Genomic DNA, 19707 nt, shown 5'->3' on the forward strand with positions numbered 1-19707 from the left:
CGGAGAATGTCCAGCTGCAGAGGACGCAGATGGAACTGGGCAAAGGAACCGCTTCCATTGACGCCACCATCTGACCCAGCACCTGCATTAGGTGCCTGATGGAATGACGGCGGGGCCTCAGCAAAAGGGCGCACCGCCAGTGGAGGGACTGCTGTTTGACTAAGGGCAGGTTCACCAGTGCCGGCAGAGTCTCGAATTGCATCCCTAGGTACATGAGCTTCTGGGTCGGAGTCAGAGTGGACTTGGGAAAAGGACAAGCCACCCGAATTGGACTAGAGTGGCGAGAGTGAGCGAGGCACTCCGCTGACAGTCTGCACTGGATGAAGCCTTGACTAGTAGGCCGTCCAGGAAAAGGGATTACTGCCAACCCCCGGAGGTGCAGAACCGCAACCACTGCTGCCATGACCCTGATGAATACTCGAGGGGCCGTGGCTAACCCGAAGGGAAGAGCCACGAATTGGAAATGTTCCTCTCCGATTGCAAAACGTAGCCAACGCTGGTGTGAAACTGCAATTGGCACATGCAGGTAGGCATCTCAGATGTCGAGGATGCTAGGAAATCTCCTTGGGTCATTGAGGCAATGACTGATCGCAGAGACTCCATGCGAAAATGCCGCACCTGAACATGCTTTTTGAGAAGCTTGAGATCCAGGATGGGCCGGAAGGAACCGTCCCTTTCGGGGACTAGGAAGAGATTTGAGTAGAAACCTCTGAACCGTTCCCAGGCGGAAACCGGTACAATTACTCCGTTGGCCTGCAAGGGTGCCACGGCCTGTGAGAAGGCGGCGGCCTTGGAGCAGGGGGGAGTTGACAGAAAAAATCTGTTTGGCGGGCTGGATAGAATTCTATACTGTAGCCGTGGGAGGTGATATCCCGCACCCACTGATCGGAGATGTGTTGAAACCACACGTCGCCAAAAGCGGGAGAGCCTGCCACCGACCAAGGACGTTGCTGGCGCGGCCAGATAGTCAAGAGGAGGCTGCCTTAGTGGCAGCAGCTCCTGCTCTGAGGACGCGGCTTCGTGCGTCAGATGGGTTTTTGGTCCTTGGCTGAGTTAGTGGACGAGGCCGAGGGCTTAGAGGACGACCAGTTGGAGGAACGAAAGGAACGAAACCTCGACTGGATCCTGCCCTGGACAGGTTTCCTGGTTTTGTTTGTGGCATGGAAGTACTCTTCCCGCCAGTAGCTTCCTGAATAATTTCATCCAGTTGTTCACCGAACAGCCTGGGCCCAGCAAATGGGAGCCCAGCAAGGTACTTCATTGAAGAAGCGTCTGCCTTCCACTCTCGAAGCCACAAGATCCTGCGCATAGCGAGAGAATTAGCCGAAGCCACCGCAGTGCGGTGAGAAGCCTCCAGCATGGCAGACATGGCATAGGATGAAAAGGCTGAAGCCTGGAAGTTAAGGCAACCATTTCGGGCATAGAGTCCCTGGTGAGGGAATGCATCTCCTCTAGAGAAGCAGAGATGGCTATGAGAGCCCACACTGCTGCAAAAGATGGGGAGAACGAGACCCCTGCCGCCTCAGATACAGATTTGGCCAGAAGGTCAACCTGGCGGCCAGCTACTCTTCCCGCCAGGGAATCCTTAAGAGAGGTGTCATCAGCCACTGATACAACTGTCCGAGCTGAGAGTCTAGACACCGGAGGGTCTACCTTTGGTGAATGAGCCCACTCCTTGACCACCTCTGGTGGAAACGGAAAACGGTCATCAGAACCACGCTTTGGGCAGCGTCTGTCAGGACAGGCCCTAGACTTGGTCACGGTGGCCTGAAAACTGGAGTGGTTAAGGAACACACTCCTTGTTCTCTTGGGCAAGGTAAACTAGTGCTTTCTTGCCAGAGAGGGTTGCTCCTCTGATACAGGCGGATTGAGGTCCAGTACAAAATTAATGGACGCAATCAAATCACTAGCATCTGCGTCACTTTCGGGCAGATCAATGGGGTACATGGAGGTAGCGTCCGAGCCCCCAGTAAAGGCATCCTCCTCGTCCTGCGAGTCAGCTCGTGAATCAGAGCCGCGGGACGAGGAAGGAGAGGGGACCCTGCGTCTCCTTTTAGGAGGACGGGGTCTGAGACCAGATGGAGAATCCTCTGTGAACTTTGCTGAGCGAGCCGTAGCAGCAGAAGCGCCCTGAGAAGGGGGCTGATGCATGCTCAGCAGAGTCCGGGACAGCTGTCCCATGGAGAGAAGGATTCTGCCCAAGCGGAGGTTCAGCCACCGGAGCCGGAGCAGCCGGAGGAACCACTGGGGATGAGACTCTAGGCTGAGGCACCACCATGTTAGAGCAGGCATCACAATGTGGTTATGTGCTCGGTACAGGCAGTAGGAGCCTACATGCAGTGCATATTGAGTACAGCCTTGCAGCCTTGCTGCTCGTGTGAGACATGCTGCTGAAGTGGGGGCTCTGAGTCAGAATGACCCCCAGCAAAGTATATAAGCAGAGTATATAATATAAGCAGGTCCACAACCGGAGGTTGTGGCTTGCCATACTGTCTGACATTCTGCCAACACCTCTCTGTGCCCTCCAGATCCCACAGCCCGGACCCCCAGAGAGATACTGCAGCCAGCGCCGATCGCTGTGCTGACATAAGAACGCTGATAAAATGGCGCTTCTGCCCAAGCCGGAGCGAGGAGAGGGGGCGGGGCCTACTCTAAGAGCGGGATCCCGAGGGCCAAGGAGATATACAGGGGAGGGAAATATTTCCTCAGAGAGGAGTGTCCCTCTCCTGAGCCGAACGGCCGCTGGGCAGAGCCGCACTGTCCCTCTGCATGATTGGCATGCAGGGGCAGTGAAAACGAAACTAGGCCTCAGGTGAAGCCGGGGCCTAAATTAAACGATGCGGCCGGCGCGCAGGCACCATCGGCGCGGTTCTCTGGTGAAAACCAGAGAACCGGCCGGAAATGTCAGAATACATACACAGCACACTCTCCCCAACAATAAAGTACAAGGGACCCCCGGATAATAACGTCTCAGATACTTAGCTTGTGAGACGCAGGGCCAGGTCCCTGAGGGATGAGTGCTCCGTCCGGCAGGATCCTGAAAGGGCTGCGGATGGAGACCGGTCTCCTGCAAGGCAGGGAGAACCGTGCTGGCTCCCACTTCAAGCCAGAGCCCGAGGGATGGTGAAGGAGCGCGGCATGTAAGGCTCCAGCCCTGAAATCAACCTTAACAACACCGCCGACACAGTGGGGTGAGAAGGGACATGCCGGGAGTCCAGGCTTGGACCCGCTTTTCTTCAAACTCTTTCCAAAAATCAAAATCAGATGAGAATGCATGTGTGGATGTGTGCCTCCTGAACACAAAGCATTGAACTGGCTATATTTGGTTATCCAGGGGGTGTATATGCTCGGAGGGAGGAGCTACACTTTTTAGTGTAGTACTTTGTGTGTCCTCCGGAGGCAGAAGCTATACACCCATGGTCTGGGTCTCCCATAGGAACGATGAAGAAAAAAGCAGCGTGTGAATTGTTTCTGCTTTTTTTTTTTTTTTTTCCTTCTTTTCTATAAACCCCTGCAATGTTTTGTCACTACAGGGGATTATATTGCAGCACTTTGACTCACACACCGTGCATACAGCATGGTGTGTGAGACTCTCCATAGCTCAGTAACCTGGGGTCATCATGGTGACTACCCAGGGTTACCATGGCAGCAATCGAGTGCCTGTGATCGCATTACTGGGACCGGATAACCAGGGAGAGGTAAGCAATCCCGCTCCCTGCCTCCTTAATACTGCGATCGCATTGATTGCAGCATTCAGGGGGTTAAACTGCTGGGAGCGGTGCAGGCACCGCTACAGACAATGAGAACTGGATCCCGGCCGTAACATCAACCAGAGACCGGACTTAGAATGGTGTTCCAAACGTTATTCCTATTTGTAACATCAACCAGAGACCTGGCAGCAATTGCAGGGTACAAGCACCTCAACCCCTGCGATTGCCATGACTTTAAAACACAAAAAGCAGGAAAAAACAAATATGAAAAAATGCACAAACGCAATAAAAAATGTATGTTTTTTTCTGTTGAAGCACACAAAGCACTGTGGGCACATAGCCTTAGTCTTTATAAAGGTCGAGCTAAGCAATAGTATATGACATTCAACATCCTAAAGAAATAAAAAAAACTCAGTAGAACACGGGATAGCTCAATGTAAGACATATATGAAAAAAAAAAGTTAGAAATGGTGGCTTAAAGCTACTCCACATATTCTGAAGAGTTTTTAGTAATACATACCAGAGGCTTGGAGTCGCTGAGCACATGATACTGCAGGAACTGGTGAAGCATGTAGAAGAGGTTGTGATGTACCAGCGTTTTAATCACCAGCTCATATAGATAGTGCTAGACCAGAAACAAGGGAACAAGCACAAGTTTGTGATATGAAAGCAATAATTTATCCTGCAATCAATTTACAGTGGAACCTCGCTTAAAGTAACCAAGTATTTCGCTTACCGAGCAAAGCTTGCTGTAAATTTGTAACTCAGTTGACGAGCAAGCTTTGCTGAATGAGTAAAATACTCACCGCACACACTTCCGGTTCCGTACATCCACTGCGATCTAACCCGCTCTTGCAGTGCAACACACACACACACACACACACACACACACACACACACACACACACACACACACCTTACGTTCCATTGCCGGCCTCATGGTTCTTGTAGTTCGCCGGCACAGGATGTGTATCGGTAACCATTGCGGCGAGGGAGGAACTTGCTCTGACAGTGGAAGTTCCTCCCTCGTCGCGATGGTTACTCGATACACATCTTGTACCGGCGAACTACAAGAACCATGAGGCCGGCAATGGAACGGAAGGTAAGGTGAGCATAATATATGTGTACCTTCCATTCCATCACCTGCCTCCTGGAACTTGCCGTTCGCCAGTACAGGATGTGTATCGGTAACCATCGCGACGAAGGAGGAACTTCCACTGTCAGCCGCTACTCAAAGGCAGGGCGCTGACCAATCAGAGGCAAGCGGCTCCTGCCTTTGACGTCAGCACTCTGGCAGCGGAAGTTCCTTCCTCGTCGCGATGGTTACGCGATACACATCCTGTACCGGCGAACTGCAAGTTCCAGGAGGCCAGCGATGGAACGAATGGTAAGGTGAGCATAATATGTGTGTGTTTGTACGTGTATAGAATGGCACAATCGGGGACCAGGATGGGACATTTAACAAGTTGTGGAAGGAATTGTCTGCAATGAAATGATTTCCTATTGGAAATCTTGCTTTGCTGAACGAGTAACTTAGTTTACAAGCAGACTCCCAGAACGGATTGTTCTCATTAACCAAGGTTCCACTGTATCTCATTACCCAATATTGATATTGCATCTATCAGTAAAACAAGTCATGCACACAGGGCTTGGAAGGAGGATTGGTGGTTCCACAAGATGGGGGAAACGCCGGACCGAGAGTCGCGCCATCCATCAGATAGGACCATCCCCTAGGTGAGCATTATAAAAGGTGTTTTTACGTGATACAGCGTGGCCTGGTCACTTATATACATTTACTAGAGACAGACTAAGAACTAATCTGTTCGAAACACGTCCTCTCACTTGCATTTCCTATGAATTCATGATGGATAATTTTTTTAAATGAACATGAAATAAAGTAAGAATGAATTTTTAACCGATTTGGACCTGTTTGCTGGATTTCTACCTTCTCTGCACTTACATACAGTATTCTAGAATGCTGTATATAAGGGCTTACTGGTGGTGACCGCAGCTCATATGGGAAAAACCTGGTGACAGGTTCCCTGAAATCTTGGTTTCATCTGTCCCTGAAATCTAGTTACATTACGGGTAGCTGTTTTAGAGGTTTTCTACAACAGTCAATTCTGGCTTTTCAGGTTTAGCAGTGGTTTCCGCCTTGAGGTAAATTCTCAGGATTCATGATTGCATCTTGAGGAGAGATTTTGACAATGATATGTCCACCTGCTGTGAAGAGGCGTTTCTTTAGCATAGAAAGAAATCGGTTATCCATTCTGGTACTTCCTAAAACGAAGGAATAAGAACTAAACTCTAGATTTGGCCATTCCTAAAATCTCTGCTATTTCGCCAACTAGTCTGAGAAACAAACGAATCAGTATACGAAAAGTAATGGAATCAATTTACAAAGCTTCAACTTCTTTCCAAATGACAACTATAAATGTTAAATGCGTGTTTTTATTTCATCAGCCTCCACCATGGTGAATAGTTATTAAACCCCAAACCAAGTTACAAACAGCAGCATCTGAATAAAAAATGCTCAGGAACAGCTTAGGACTAATGTGAACACACCTGTACAGGAATCTGGCACTGGTTCAGAGAACGGATGTACTCCATGAGAACTGCTATGATGAATTTATGTGGAGCCTCCTAATCAAAAGCAAAAAACATGAATAATACAAAGCTCCTCATCACACATCAATGTCAAGCTTGGATTCACAGGAAAGCATTCAGGTAATGCAAGCCAACAGGGACACGGATCATAAAATTAAACTTACGTGATAAAACAAAAAAAATTTTGTTTACTTACCGTAAATTCCTTTTCTTCTAGCTCCTATTGGGAGACCCAGACAATTGGGTGTATAGCTGCTGCCTCTGGAGGCCACACAAAGTATTACACTTTAAAAAGTGTAACCCCTCCCCTCTGCCTATACACCCTCCCGTGGACCACGGGCTCCTCAGTTTTGGTGCAAAAGCAGGAAGGAGAAAACTTATAAATTGGTCTAGGGTAAATTCAATCCGAAGGATGTTCGGAGAACTGAAGACCAAGAACCAAAAGAACAATTCAACATCAACAACATGTGTACACAAAAGAACAACCAGCCCGAAGGGCACAGGGGTGGGTGCTGGGTCTCCCAATAGGAGCTAGAAAAAAAGGAATTTACGGTAAGTAAACAAAATTCCCTTTTTCTTTGTCGCTCCATTGGGAGACCCAGACAATTGGGACGTCCAAGAGCAGTCCCTGGGTGGGTAAAAGAATACCTCAATAAAAAGAGCCGAAAACGGCCCCCTCTTACAGGTGGGCAACCGCCGCCTGAAGGACTCGCCTACCTAGACTGGCGTCTGCCGAAGCATAGGTATGCACTTGATAGTGCTTCGTGAAAGTGTGCAGACTAGACCACGTAGCTGCCTGACACACCTGCTGAGCCGTCGCCCGGTGCCGCAATGCCCAGGACGCACCTACGGCTCTGGTAGAATGGGCTTTCAGCCCTGAAGGGAGCGGGAGCCCAGAAGAACAGTAGGCCTCGAGAATCGGTTCCTTGATCCACCGAGCCAAGGTTGACCTGGAGGCCTGAGAGCCCTTACGCTGGCCAGCGACAAGGACAAAGAGCGCATCTGAACGGCGCAGGGGCGCCGTGCGAGACACGTAGAACCGGAGTGCTCTCACTAGATCCAAAGAGTGCAAATCCTTTTCACACTGGTGAATTGGATTAGGGCAAAAGGAAGGCAAGGAGATATCCTGATTTAGATGAAAAGGGGATACCACCTTAGGGAGAAATTCCGGGACAGGACGCAGAACCACCTTATCCTGGTGAAAAACCAGGAAGGGGGCTTTGCATGACAGCGCTGCAAGCTCAAACACTCTCCGAAGTGATGTGACTGCCACCAGGAAGGCCACCTTCTGCGAAAGACGGGAGAGAGAGACATCCCACAGCGGCTCAAAAGGCGGCTTTTGAAGAGCCGTCAGGACCCTGTTAAGATCCCAAGGTTCCAACGGACGTTTGTAAGGTGGGACCATGTGACAGACCCCCTGCAGGAACGTGCGGACCTGCGGAAGCCTGGCTAGACGCTTTTGAAAAAATACGGAGAGCGTCGATACTTGGCCCTTGAGAGAGCCGAGGGACAAACCCTTGTCCATTCCAGATTGTAGGAATGAAAGGAATGTGGGTAAGGCAAACGGCCATGGAGGAAAACCGTTATCAGCGCACCAGGATAGGAAGATTTGCCAAGACCTGTAATAGATCTTGGCGGACGTTGGCTTCCTGGCTTGTCTCATAGTGGCAATGACATCCTGAGATAACCCTGAAGACGCTAGGAGCCAGGACTCAATGGCCACACAGTCAGGTTGAGGGCCACAGAATTCAGATGGAAAAACGGGCCTTGTGACAGCAAGTCTGGGCGGTCTGGAAGTGCCCACGGTTGACCCACCGTGAGATGCCACAGATCCGGATACCACGACCGCCTCGGCCAGTCTGAAGCGACGAGAATGGCGCGACGGCAGTCGGACCTGATCTTGCGTAGTACCCTGGGCAGCATCGCCAGAGGGGAAAACACATAAGGCAGTCGAAATTGCGACCAATCCTGGACTAAAGCGTCCGCTGCCAGAGCTCTGTGATCCTGAGACCGTGCCATGAAGGCCGGGACCTTGTTGTTGTGTCGTGACGCCATGAGATAGACGTCCGGCGTTCCCCAGCGGCGACAGATCTCTCGAAACACGTCTGGGTGCAGACACCATTCACCCGCGTCCATGCCCTGACGACTGAGAAAATCTGCTTCCCAGTTTTCTACGCCCGGGATGTGAACTGCAGAGATGGTGGAGCCTGTGGCTTCCACCCACTGCAGAATCCGCCTGACTTCCTGGAAGGCTTGACGACTGCGAGTGCCGCCTTGGTGGTTGATGTAGGCGACGGCAGTGGCGTTGTCCGACTGGATTCGGATCTGCCTGCCCTCCAGCCACCGATGGAAAGCCAATAGGGCTAGATATACTGCCCTTATCTCCAGGATATTGATCTGAAGGGACGATTCTATCGGAGTCCAGGTTCCTTGAGCCCTGTGGTGGAGAAAAACCGCTTCCCAACCTGACAGGCTCGCGTCCGTGGTGACCACGGCACAGGTTGGAGGTAGGAAGGATTTTCCCCGAGACAGAGATGTGGGTAGGAGCCACCACTGAAGTGATGTTTTGGTTGCAAGGGAAAGAGAGATGTTCTTGTCGAGGGAAGCCGCACTCTTGTCCCATTTGCGAAGAATGTCCCATTGGAGTGGCCGTAGATGGAATTGCGCGAACGGCACTGCCTCCATAGCTGCAACCATCTTCCCCAGGAAGTGCATGAGGCGCCGTAAGGGGTGTGACTGACTCCGAAGAAGTGATTGCACCCCCGCCTGCAGAGAAAGCTGTTTGTCGCGCGGCAGCTTGACTAACGCTTGCTGGGTATGAAACTCCATCCCGAGGTAAGTCAGTGATTGGGTCGGCGTCAACTTGGATTTCGGGAAATTGATGATCCACCCGAACTGCTGGAGAGTCGCCAGAGTGACGGTAAGACTTTATTGACACGCCACCCGAGAAGGGGCCCTGACTAGGAGATCGTCCAAGTAGGGGATCACCGAGTGGCCCTGAGAGTGCAGGACCGCCACGACAGATGCCATGACTTTGGTGAAAACCCGTGGAGCAAGTCTGAGCCTGCCACCGACCGAGGATGTGGGTAGGTGAGGCCGAGAGTCATGAGGAGGCCGTCTTGGAGGCAGTGCCTCCTGCGGCCTTTTGGGGGCGTGACTTGGACCGCCACGCATAGGAGTTTCTCTGGCCTTTCTCCGGCCGGTTGGACGAAGAGGTTTGGGGCTTGGCGGAGGGACGAAAGGACCGAAACCTCGATTGGATCTTTCTCTGCTGAGGTCTCTTAGGTTTGGACTGTGGTAAGGAGGAGTCCTTTCCCGAGGATTCCTTAATAATCTCATCCAGCCGTTCTCCAAATAAACGTTCGCCAGAAAAAGGCAAACCAGTTAAGAACCTTTTGGAAGCAGAGTCTGCTTTCCATTCGCGCAGCCACATGGCCCTGCGGACAGCCACGGAGTTAGCGGATGCCACGGCCGTACGGCTAGCGGAGTCCAGGACGGCGTTCATGGCGTAGGACGAAAATGCTGATGCCCGAGAGGTCAAGGAAGAAACATGCGGAGCAGAATTCCGCGTGACAGCATTAATCTCAGACAGACATGCCGAGATTGCTTGGAGAGCCCACACGGCCGCAAAGGCCGGGGCGAAAGATGCGCCCGTGGCCTCATAAATAGACTTCACCAAGAGCTCTATCTGTCTGTCAATGGCATCCTTCAGGGATGAGCCATCGGCAACAGACACAACGGACCTAGCAGCCAATTTAGAGACTGGCGGATCCACCTTGGGTGAGTGAGCCCAGCCCTTAACGACTTCAGGTGGAAAGGGATAACGTGTGTCAGAGTGCCTTTTAGCAAAGCGCTTGTCCGGGACCGCTCTGGGCTTCTGGACAGCGTCCCTGAAGTTAGAGTGATCAAAAACGTATTGCGCGTACGTTTGGGGAATCGAAATTGGTGTTTCTCCTGCTGAGAAGCCGACTCCTCTACAGGTGGAGGCGGGGGAGAGAGATCCAACACCTGGTTGATGGACGAGATAAGATCATTTACCAAGGCGTCCCCCTCAGGGGTATCAAGGTTGAGGGCGAAGTCAGGGTCAGAGCCCTGAGCTCTCACGTCCGCCTCGTCATCCTGAGAGTCCTCAAGCTGAGATCCAGAGCAGCGTGAGGAGGCCGGGGAAGAGTCCCAGCGAGGCCGCTTAGCCGGTCTGGGACTGTGATCCGGGCAGGAGTCCTCCGCCTGGGACCTAGGGGCTATCCTGGGAGCGCGCTGCGGCGCGGACAGAGAAGGCCCTGGAGGAGACAAACTAACAGGGGCCGGGGCCTGTGAAGAGCCCGGTCTGGACTGCAAAGCCTCAAGGAGCTTAGATGACCATTTGTCCATAGACTGTGCAATGGATTGAGAAAGTGACAGAGTTTCTCAGCGAAAGAGGCCAATGACGGTGACTCTGTCCCTGTAGCCTGCTCAGGGGGAGCAGGGGGGTCTACATGAGCCGAGGGGCCCACAAGTGCCCTAGGCTCCGGCTGAGCAAGCGTGGCAGGAGTCGAGCATTGATCACAGTGAGAGTAGGTGGATCCCGCAGGCAACATAGCCCCACAAGAGGTACAGGCTGCGAAAAAAACCTGTGCCTTAGAGGCTTTGCTCCTTGTGGACGACATGCTGTAAGCAACAAGTGTCCCTTAGGAGAGCGACCACCGAGGGTATATAGGAAAAGGCTCTACAGCCGTTCCGAATATATATAATAAATATAATATACATACATATACATATACATATACATACATACATACATATATATATATATCTCACGGCACCCTAGGGGAACCAGCACCGGTGACCGGTGTGGCTTACCAACCGCTGGTGTCCTCCAGATTCCCTGTCGTGGGTCCCCCGGAGCTGTAGAGCTGTGCAGCTGCAGCATACACCGGCAGAATGCCAAACATGGCCGCCGGAGCTCTCAAGGGGGGAGTGAAGCCATGGGCGGCGCCGGTAAAAGGCGGGAATCTGGAGGCCCCATAGTGGTCCATGAGAGGGGAGGGGAGACATGCAAAGATGCTCCAGCCCTCTGTCGGTAATCCCGCCCTTACCCCTGACAGGCAGGCCCGGGGGCGGGATTTTTCGCGACTAGGCCACGATGAAGCCGGGGACTAAATTTAAGGCCGTGCCCGACAAGCAGGCACGGTCGGCGCGGAAGTCCGATGAAAGAGAAGGGAATTTTGTTTACTTACCGTAAATTCCTTTTCTTCTAGCTCCTATTGGGAGACCCAGACAATTGGGTGTATAGCTTCTGCCTCCGGAGGCCACACAAACTATTACACTTTAAAAAGTGTAACCCCTCCCCTTTGCCTATACACCCTCCCGTGCATCACGGGCTCCTCAGTTTTGGTGCAAAAGCAGGAAGGAGGAAACTTATAAATTGGTCTAAGGTAAATTCAATCCGAAGGATGTTCGGAGAACTGAAACCATGAACCAAAAGAACAATTGAACATGAACAACATGTGTACACAAAAGAACAACAGCCCGAAGGGAACAGGGGCGGGTGCTGGGTCTCCCAATAGGAGCTAGAAGAAAAGGAATTTACGGTAAGTAAACAAAATTCCCTTTTTCTTTGTCGCTCCATTGGGAGACCCAGACAATTGGGACGTCCAAAAGCAGTCCCTGGGTGGGTAAAAGAATACCTCGATAACAAGAGCCGAAAAACGGCCCCCTCTTACAGGTGGGCGACCGCCGCCTGAAGGACTCGCCTACCTAGGCTGGCATCTGCCGAAGCATAAGCATGCACCTGATAGTGTTTCGTGAAAGTGTTTCGTGAAAGTGTGCAGACTCGACCAGGTAGCCGCCTGACACACCTGCTGAGCCGTAGCCTGGTGCCGCAATGCCCAGGACGCACCCACGGCTCTGGTAGAATGGGCCTTCAGCCCTGAAGGAATCGGAAGCCCAGAAGAACGGTAGGCTTCAAGAATCGGTTCCTTGATCCACCGAGCCAAGGTTGACTTGGAAGCCTGTGACCCTTTACGCTGGCCAGCGACAAGGACAAAGAGCGCATCCGAACGGCGCAGGGGCGCCGTGCGAGAAATGCAGAACCGGAGTGCTCTCACGAGATCTAACAAGTGCAAATCCTTTTCACATTGGTGAACTGGATGAGGCCAAAAGGAAGGTAAGGAGATATCCTGATTGAGATGAAAAGGGGATACCACCTTAGGGAGAAATTCCGGGACCGGACGCAGAACCACCTTATCCTGGTGAAACACCAGGAAGGAGGCTTTGCATGACAGCGCTGCTAGCTCAGACACTCTCCGAAGTGATGTGACTGCCACTAGGAAGGCCACCTTCTGCGAAAGGCGTGATAGAGAGACATCCCGCATCGGCTTGAAAGGTGGTTTCTGAAGAGCCGTTAGCACCCTGTTAAGATCCCAGGGTTCCAGCGGACGCTGTAAGGTGGGACTATGTGGCAAACTCCCTGCAGGAACGTGCGGACCTGCGGAAGCCTGGCTAGACGCTTTTGAAAAAACACGGAAAGCGCCGATACTTGTCCCTTGAGAGAGCCGAGAGACAAACCCTTATCCATTCCGGATTGAAGGAAAGAAAGAAAAGTGGGTAAGGCAAACGGCCAGGGGGTAAAACCCCGATCAGAGCACCAGGATAAGAAGATCCTCCAAGCCCTGTGATAGATCTTGGCGGACGTTGGTTTCCTGGCTTGTCTCATAGTGGCAATGACATCTTGAGATAACCCTGAGGACGCTAGGAGCCAGGACTCAATGGCCACACAGTCAGGTTGAGGGCCGCAAAATTCAGATGGAAAAATGGCCCTTGAGACAGCAAGTCTGGTCGGTCTGGGAGTGCCCACGGTTGACCCACCGTGAGGTGCCACAGACCGGGTACCACGACCTCCTCGGCCAGTCTGGAGCGACGAGGATGGCGTGGCGGCAGTCGGACCTGATCTTGCGCAACACTCTGGGCAGCAGTGCCAGAGGAGGAAATACATAAGGCAGTCGAAACTGCGACCAATCCTGAACTAATGCGTCCGCCGCCAGAGCTCTGTGATCTTGAGACCGTGCCATGAATGCCGGGACTTTGTTGTTGTGCCGAGACGCCATGAGGTCGACGTCCGGCGTTCCCCAGCGGCAACAGATCTCTTGAAACACGTCCGGGTGAAGAGACCATTCCCCTGCGTCCATGCCCTGGCGACTGAGAAAGTCTGCTTCCCAGTTTTCTACGCCCGGGATGTGAACTGCGGAGATGGTGGAGGCTGTGGCTTCCGCCCACAGCAGAATCCGCCGAACTTCTTGGAAGGCCTGACGACTGCGTGTGCCGCCCTGGTGGTTGATGTACGCGACCGCCGTGGCGTTGTCCGACTGTATGCGGATCTGTCTGCCCTCCAGCCACCGATGGAACGCCTTTAGGGCTAGATACACTGCCCTTATCTCCAGAACATTGATCTGAAGGGAGGACTTTGTCGGAGTCCAGGTTCCCTGAGCCCTGTGGTGGAGGAAGAGCGCTCCCCACCCTGACAGACTCGCGTCCGTCGTGACCACAGCCCAGGATGGGGGCAGGAATGATTTTCCCTTCGACAAGGAAGTGGGAAGAAGCCACCACTGAAGAGAGGTTTTGGCTGCCAGTGAAAGAGAGACATTCCTGTCTAGGGACGTCGACCTCCTGTCCCATTTGCGGAGAATGTCCCATTGAAGTGGACGCAGATGAAACTGCGCAAAGGGAACTGCCTCCATTGCTGCCACCATCTTCCCTAGGAAGTGCATGAGGCGCCTCAAGGGGTGTGACTGGGTCTGAAGGAGAGAGTGCACCCCTGTCTGTAGCGAACGCTGTTTGTCCAGCGGAAGCTTCACTATCGCTGAGAGAGTATGAAACTCCATCCCGAGGTAAGTCAGTGATTGGGTCGGTGTCAATTTTGACTTTGGGAAATTGATGATCCACCCGAACCTCTGGAGAGTCTCCAGAGCAATGGTCAGGCTGTGTTGACATGCCACCCGGGAGGGTGCCTTGACTAGGAGATAGTCTAAGTAAGGGATCACCGAGTGGCCCTGAGAGTGTAGGACCGCCACCACGGATGCCATGATCTTGGTGAAGACCCGTGGGGCTGTCGCCAGGCCGAAAGGCAGTGCCACAAACTGAAGGTGTTCGTCCCCGATGGCGAAACGCAGGAAGCGTTGATGCTCTGGTGTAATCGGCACATGGAGATAAGCATCCTTGATGTCGATTGAGGCTAGGAAGTCTCCTTGGGACATCGAGGCGATGACAGAACGGAGAGATTCCATCCGGAACCGTCTGGTTCTCACGTGTCTGTTGAGCAGTTTGAGGTCCAGAACGGCGCGGAATGATCCGTCCTTTTTTGGCACCACGAACAAGTTGGAGTAAAAACCGCGACCACGTTCTTGAATGGGAACGGGAATCAAAACTCCTTCTGCCTTCAGAGTGTTCACCGCCTGAAAGTGCATCGGCTCGCTCGGGGGGCGGAGATGTTCTGAAGAAACGAGTCGGAGGACGAGAGCTGAGCTCTATCCTGTAACCGTGCGACAGAATATCTCTCACCCATCGGTCTTGGACATGTGGCCACCAGGCGTCGCAAAAGCGGGAGAGCCTGCCACCGACCGAGGATGCGGTTTGGGGAGGCCGAAAGTCATGAGGAGGCCGCCTTGGAGGCGGTTCCTCCGGCGGTCTTTGGAGGACGTGACTTAGACCGCCATGCAGAAGAGTTCCTCTGGCCCTTCTCTGACCTGTTGGACGTGGAGGATTGGGACCTGGCTGAGGGCCGAAAGGACCGAAACCTCGATTGAATTTTTCGTTGCTGAGGTTTGTTTGGTTTGGACTGGGGTAAGGACGAGTCCTTACCCTTGGATTGTTTAATAATTTCATCCAATTGCTCGCCAAACAAACGGTCGCCAGAAAATGGCAAACCGGTTAAGAACTTCTTGGAAGCAGAGTCTGCCTTCCATTCGCGTAGCCACATGGCCCTGCGGACTGCCACCGAATTGGCAGACGCTACCGCTGTACGGCTCGCTGAGTCCAGGACGGCGTTCATGGCGTAGGACGAAAAGGCCGACGCCTGAGAAGTCAAAGACACAACTTGCGGAGCAGAGGTACGTGTGACTGCATTAATCTCAGACAGACAAGCTGAGATAGCTTGGAGTGCCCACACGGCTGCAATGTCACCCCAGGAGCACTCTGCTGCACCGACCGAGAGGGGCCTGGGGGCGATGAACTCACAGTGCCCGGGGCGTGTGTGACCGATCTGGACTGCAAGGCTTCTAGTATCTTAGCAGACCAGCTGTCCATAGACTGAGCCATGGATTGTGAAAGCGACTCAGAGTTTCTCAGCCAAAACTGCAAACTCTGTCCCTGCCACCTGGACAGTGGAAGCCGGCGGTTCTACCTGAGCCGAGGGTCCCACCAGTGCCCGAGGCTCCGGCTGAGTGAGTGCCACAGGGGCCGAGCATTGCACACAGTGAGGGTAGGTGGAACCTGCAGGTAACATAGCCGCACAAGAGGTACAGGTTGCAAAATAAGCCTGTGCCTTGGCACCCTTGCTCTTTGCGGACGACATGCTGTAGTCTCCTCTGAGAGTGATCACTGAGGGTATATACATATATAACAGAGAAAATGTATACATATATATATATATATATATATATATATACACATACATATACATATATACACACACACTTCGGCACCCAAGGGGGGCCAGCACCGGGTAACCGGTGTGGCTTACCGACCGCCCAAAGCGGTTGTGTGTCCACCAGATTCCCTGCCTGGGCCTCCCAGAGCTGTAGAGCTCGTTCTGAAATCCTCCACCGGCAGAAGGGATTGTAAATATGGCTGCCAGAGTTCTCAGGGGAGGAGGGAGCCGTGGGTGTGACTAATAAAGTGCGGGAATCTGGTGCCCCACAGTGCTCAGTGAGGGGGGAGGAGAACACCTAAGTATGCTCCAGCCCTCACTGCCGACGTCCAGTCGACCGTCCCGCCCTTACCCCTGACTGGCAGGCCCGGGGGCGGGAGTTATGGTACTAGGCCTCAGAAGCCGGGGACTAAATTTAATAACGCGGCCGGCAAACAGGCGCGGTCGGCGCGGTAGTCCCGGTCGTCACAAAAAAACAGCAGCCGCTGCAGCGTCTGTAACACAGGCGCTCCATGCACCGTCCCCAAGGGGACACAGAGTACCTTATAGATGCAGGGCCTGTCCCTGATGATACTCAGTCTCCTGTCCGTCAGATTCCCCCAGGGGCTGCGGAGGGAGCCCAGTCCCAGTGAATGGTGACCGGTTAGGATCCCACTTCTCCCAGAGCCTCTAAGGGATGGGGAAGGAAAAATGGCATGTGGCTCCAGCCTTTGTACCCGCAATGGGTACCTCAACCTTAACAGCTCCGCCGACGTAGTGGGGTGAGAAGGGAGCATGCCGGGGGCCCTGTGGGGGCCCTCTTTTCTTCCATCCGATACAATCAGCAGCTGCTGCTGACTAAAATGGGAGCTTGAGTGAATGTGTGCCTCCTTCAACACAAAGCATAAAACTGAGGAGCCCGTGATGCACGGGAGGGTGTATAGGCAGAGGGGAGGGGTTACACTTTTTAAAGTGTAATACTTTGTGTGGCCTCCGGAGGCAGAAGCTATACACCCAATTGTCTGGGTCTCCCAATGGAGCGACAAAGAAACAACGGACGGCGCTACTGGGGGGAAAGGCGACCTCTCTCCCCGTACCGTCCCCATCTGGGGACACAGAGTACCTTCAAGGTTGCAGGGCCCGGTCCCTGGGGATGAAAACGCTCCGGTCCAGCAGGTTCCACCAGGGGCTGCGGATGGAGCACGGTCTCAGCAGGTGAATGACCGGTGAAGCTCCCACTTCTCCCAGAGCCGCATAAGGGATGGTGAAGGAGACGGCATGTGGCTCCAGCCTTTGTACCCGCCATGGGTACCTCAACCTTAACAACACCGCCGACATAGTGGGGTGAGAAGGGAGCATGCCGGGGACCCCATAGGGGACCTCTTTTCTTCCATCCGTCATACTATGTATGAGAAATCTTTTTTATTTATTTTTTTTTATTTTTTTCTATGAGTGGATGTGTGCCTCCTTCCACACAAAGCATAAAACTGAGGAGCCCGTGGTCCACGGGAGGGTGTATAGGCAGAGGGGAGGGGTTACACTTTTTAAAGTGTAATACTTTGTGTGGCCTCCAGAGGCAGAAGCTATACACCCAATTGTCTGGGTCTCCCAATGGAGCGACAAAGAAAAAGCCTGTGTGAGCCCAGCTAATGAAAAAGCCACTTACTCTTGAAAGTTTATTTCTATCGAACATGTAGGGAGGAGAAGGGAGCGCTGCTCCTCCAAACATAACATCGTCAAGAGATCTGGGGGATTTGTCATCCATTAGGCCCATAGTCGCTCTGACTGCCTTAACCAGATTCCCGACAACATCAACTGGGAAGCACGACCTGCCTCACATATCACTATCTGAGGATGAGGAGTCCGAGTGTGAAGTAGCACTGGACGAGGCGGAAGAAATGGAGTCAGTCTATTGTCTTTGACCTCTTCTTCTTCAAGGAATTTTATACGTTGGATCTGATGACTGACCTAAGGACCGCCGAGAACCATAGAGATTCCTCTGCAATTGTGCTACGGATACATGCCGCACACAATTTTTTTCTGCCACTGAGCCATGAGCGGCTCTGTGCACGGGGGACACTTTTTTTTGTCCTCCTAAAAAACTCCACGTCAAAAAAGAAAAATAAACAGGAAAACCACAAGGGACCTATGAGTAAAGGTGACATTCACGAAGATTACTCACTCACCATAGTAGGTCAAGGGTACTGGTCTGGAGGCTGCGTCGGAACATCCACAGGTCTCATGGAAGCTGCGGAGCCATGGGAGGATCTGCTCTTCTGGCTGCCATGGGTGGGCCGGCTTGCTTCACTAGAATGACTACTGTCCTTACATTCATGCTGCCGGCGCACCGGAGAGTGCTGCAGGGTCATTCCGTGTCAAGTGGACCAGTGGTCCCCACTCGACGTTCTCCGATTTTGCTGAAAATTTATAAGGATGTACATGTATGTTTGAAAAGAGGTTCTGTAAATTTTTAGGGCCAGATCTCAAATATATTGGGCACTGTTGACCTTTCACTGGAGGCCCCCCCCCCCCCAAGGCTGCGGCTTCAGCTAAGAGGATTTTGCAAACTTTGGCACATAGCCATTAGAGTTCTATACTGGCTATGATGCTGAAATTTGGCATACTAGTTCAACTTTTGCTGCTAAACGCAATAAAATTATTACCGGCTATGACAAAACAATATTTCGGCCGCAATTTTGTGTCAAAGTAGCTTGTAAAACGCCTCGCATAAAATTTATGCCAAACTTTGCCCATATATAACTCAAGACCAAAAACCAATAGGAACTGGTGCTTTACCCTGTACAACAAACATCTTCATGACTTTGCATTGCTGCAATATCACGGTCAAAGCATATGTATTTGTGGAAATATTCACACCCACATATGATGAAAAACAACGAATTTTACCTATTTTTAGGTCAAATTTCCCAAAAAGGGTACCCCTAAAATATATTAATTCTGTTATCATTTGAAAGAGCACATTTTTCTCTACAAGGATCATTGGGGTTTTTTTTGGAGTCTCTCCATTTAAGAAAAGAAAAATGCCACTGAACATGGTGTTATGTATGCACGTAATGCATTGATTTTGTGTTTGATTTTCAGATTCTTATCACATGTTACAGAGTTGTATTGTTGCTAGCAATGTCTATTATAATCAAAAACAGATAAACCTATTGACTATTCTTACATTTTAATGCATATATTATTTATTTTTTAGTGATGGAGAATGAAATTGATGACAAAAAGATTCGCATTTCAAGGGTGTGAAATGACCCTTCATCTTTCATTGCCCATGTAGATGGCTCTGTCAGATCAGAAATGCCTTTTGTGCCAATTGCAAACCTCCAGCCAGGGCAATACATTGCCTGCATTTACGATAGGAACTGGTGGATTGGAAATATTTCTGAAATTTCAGTCGACGACCATGATGCATTAATACATTTTATGCATCCTCATGGACCAGCTAGCTTCTTTCACTGGCCTGTGAGAAATGATACATGCTGGATTCCCGAGCAGTCAATCATTGCAATAATTCTAGCACCAGCTGCAACAGCAATGGGCCGACAATACAGCTTCTCTGAACCGATTATGTTGCAAACTCAGCAACAATTCCAGACCACTTACTTAGACTGAACATTATGGCTTGGGAACCAACAAAAGATACCCAATATTAGGCTTGGGATCCTAGGCAAAGACACCCACCCTCAGGCTTTGGAACCTGCGATAAAGAGACCACCCGCGACTTGCCTTGCACGGCTATTGGCCATGGCTCCTAGGCGATGGGGCTGC

The 19707-nt window shown here is 51.8% G+C and overlaps 1 protein-coding gene across 2 annotated transcripts in view; it reads right to left on the reverse strand.

Annotated features, from left to right (window-relative positions):
• Positions 1 to 19707, reverse strand: part of RMC1 (regulator of MON1-CCZ1) — a 78859-nt gene that overhangs the window by 8526 nt on the left and 50626 nt on the right. For both annotated transcript variants that reach the window (XM_075353350.1, XM_075353349.1), the window contains 2 exons: positions 6276 to 6353; positions 4231 to 4335 (listed from right to left, as the gene is read on the reverse strand). In XM_075353350.1, coding sequence (XP_075209465.1) covers positions 4231 to 4335; positions 6276 to 6353 — 183 coding nt within the window. The remainder of the gene's footprint in view (positions 1 to 4230; positions 4336 to 6275; positions 6354 to 19707) is intronic.

This window comes from Anomaloglossus baeobatrachus, chromosome 6, assembly GCF_048569485.1.
Source record: "Anomaloglossus baeobatrachus isolate aAnoBae1 chromosome 6, aAnoBae1.hap1, whole genome shotgun sequence".
NCBI lineage: Eukaryota > Metazoa > Chordata > Amphibia > Anura > Aromobatidae > Anomaloglossus > Anomaloglossus baeobatrachus.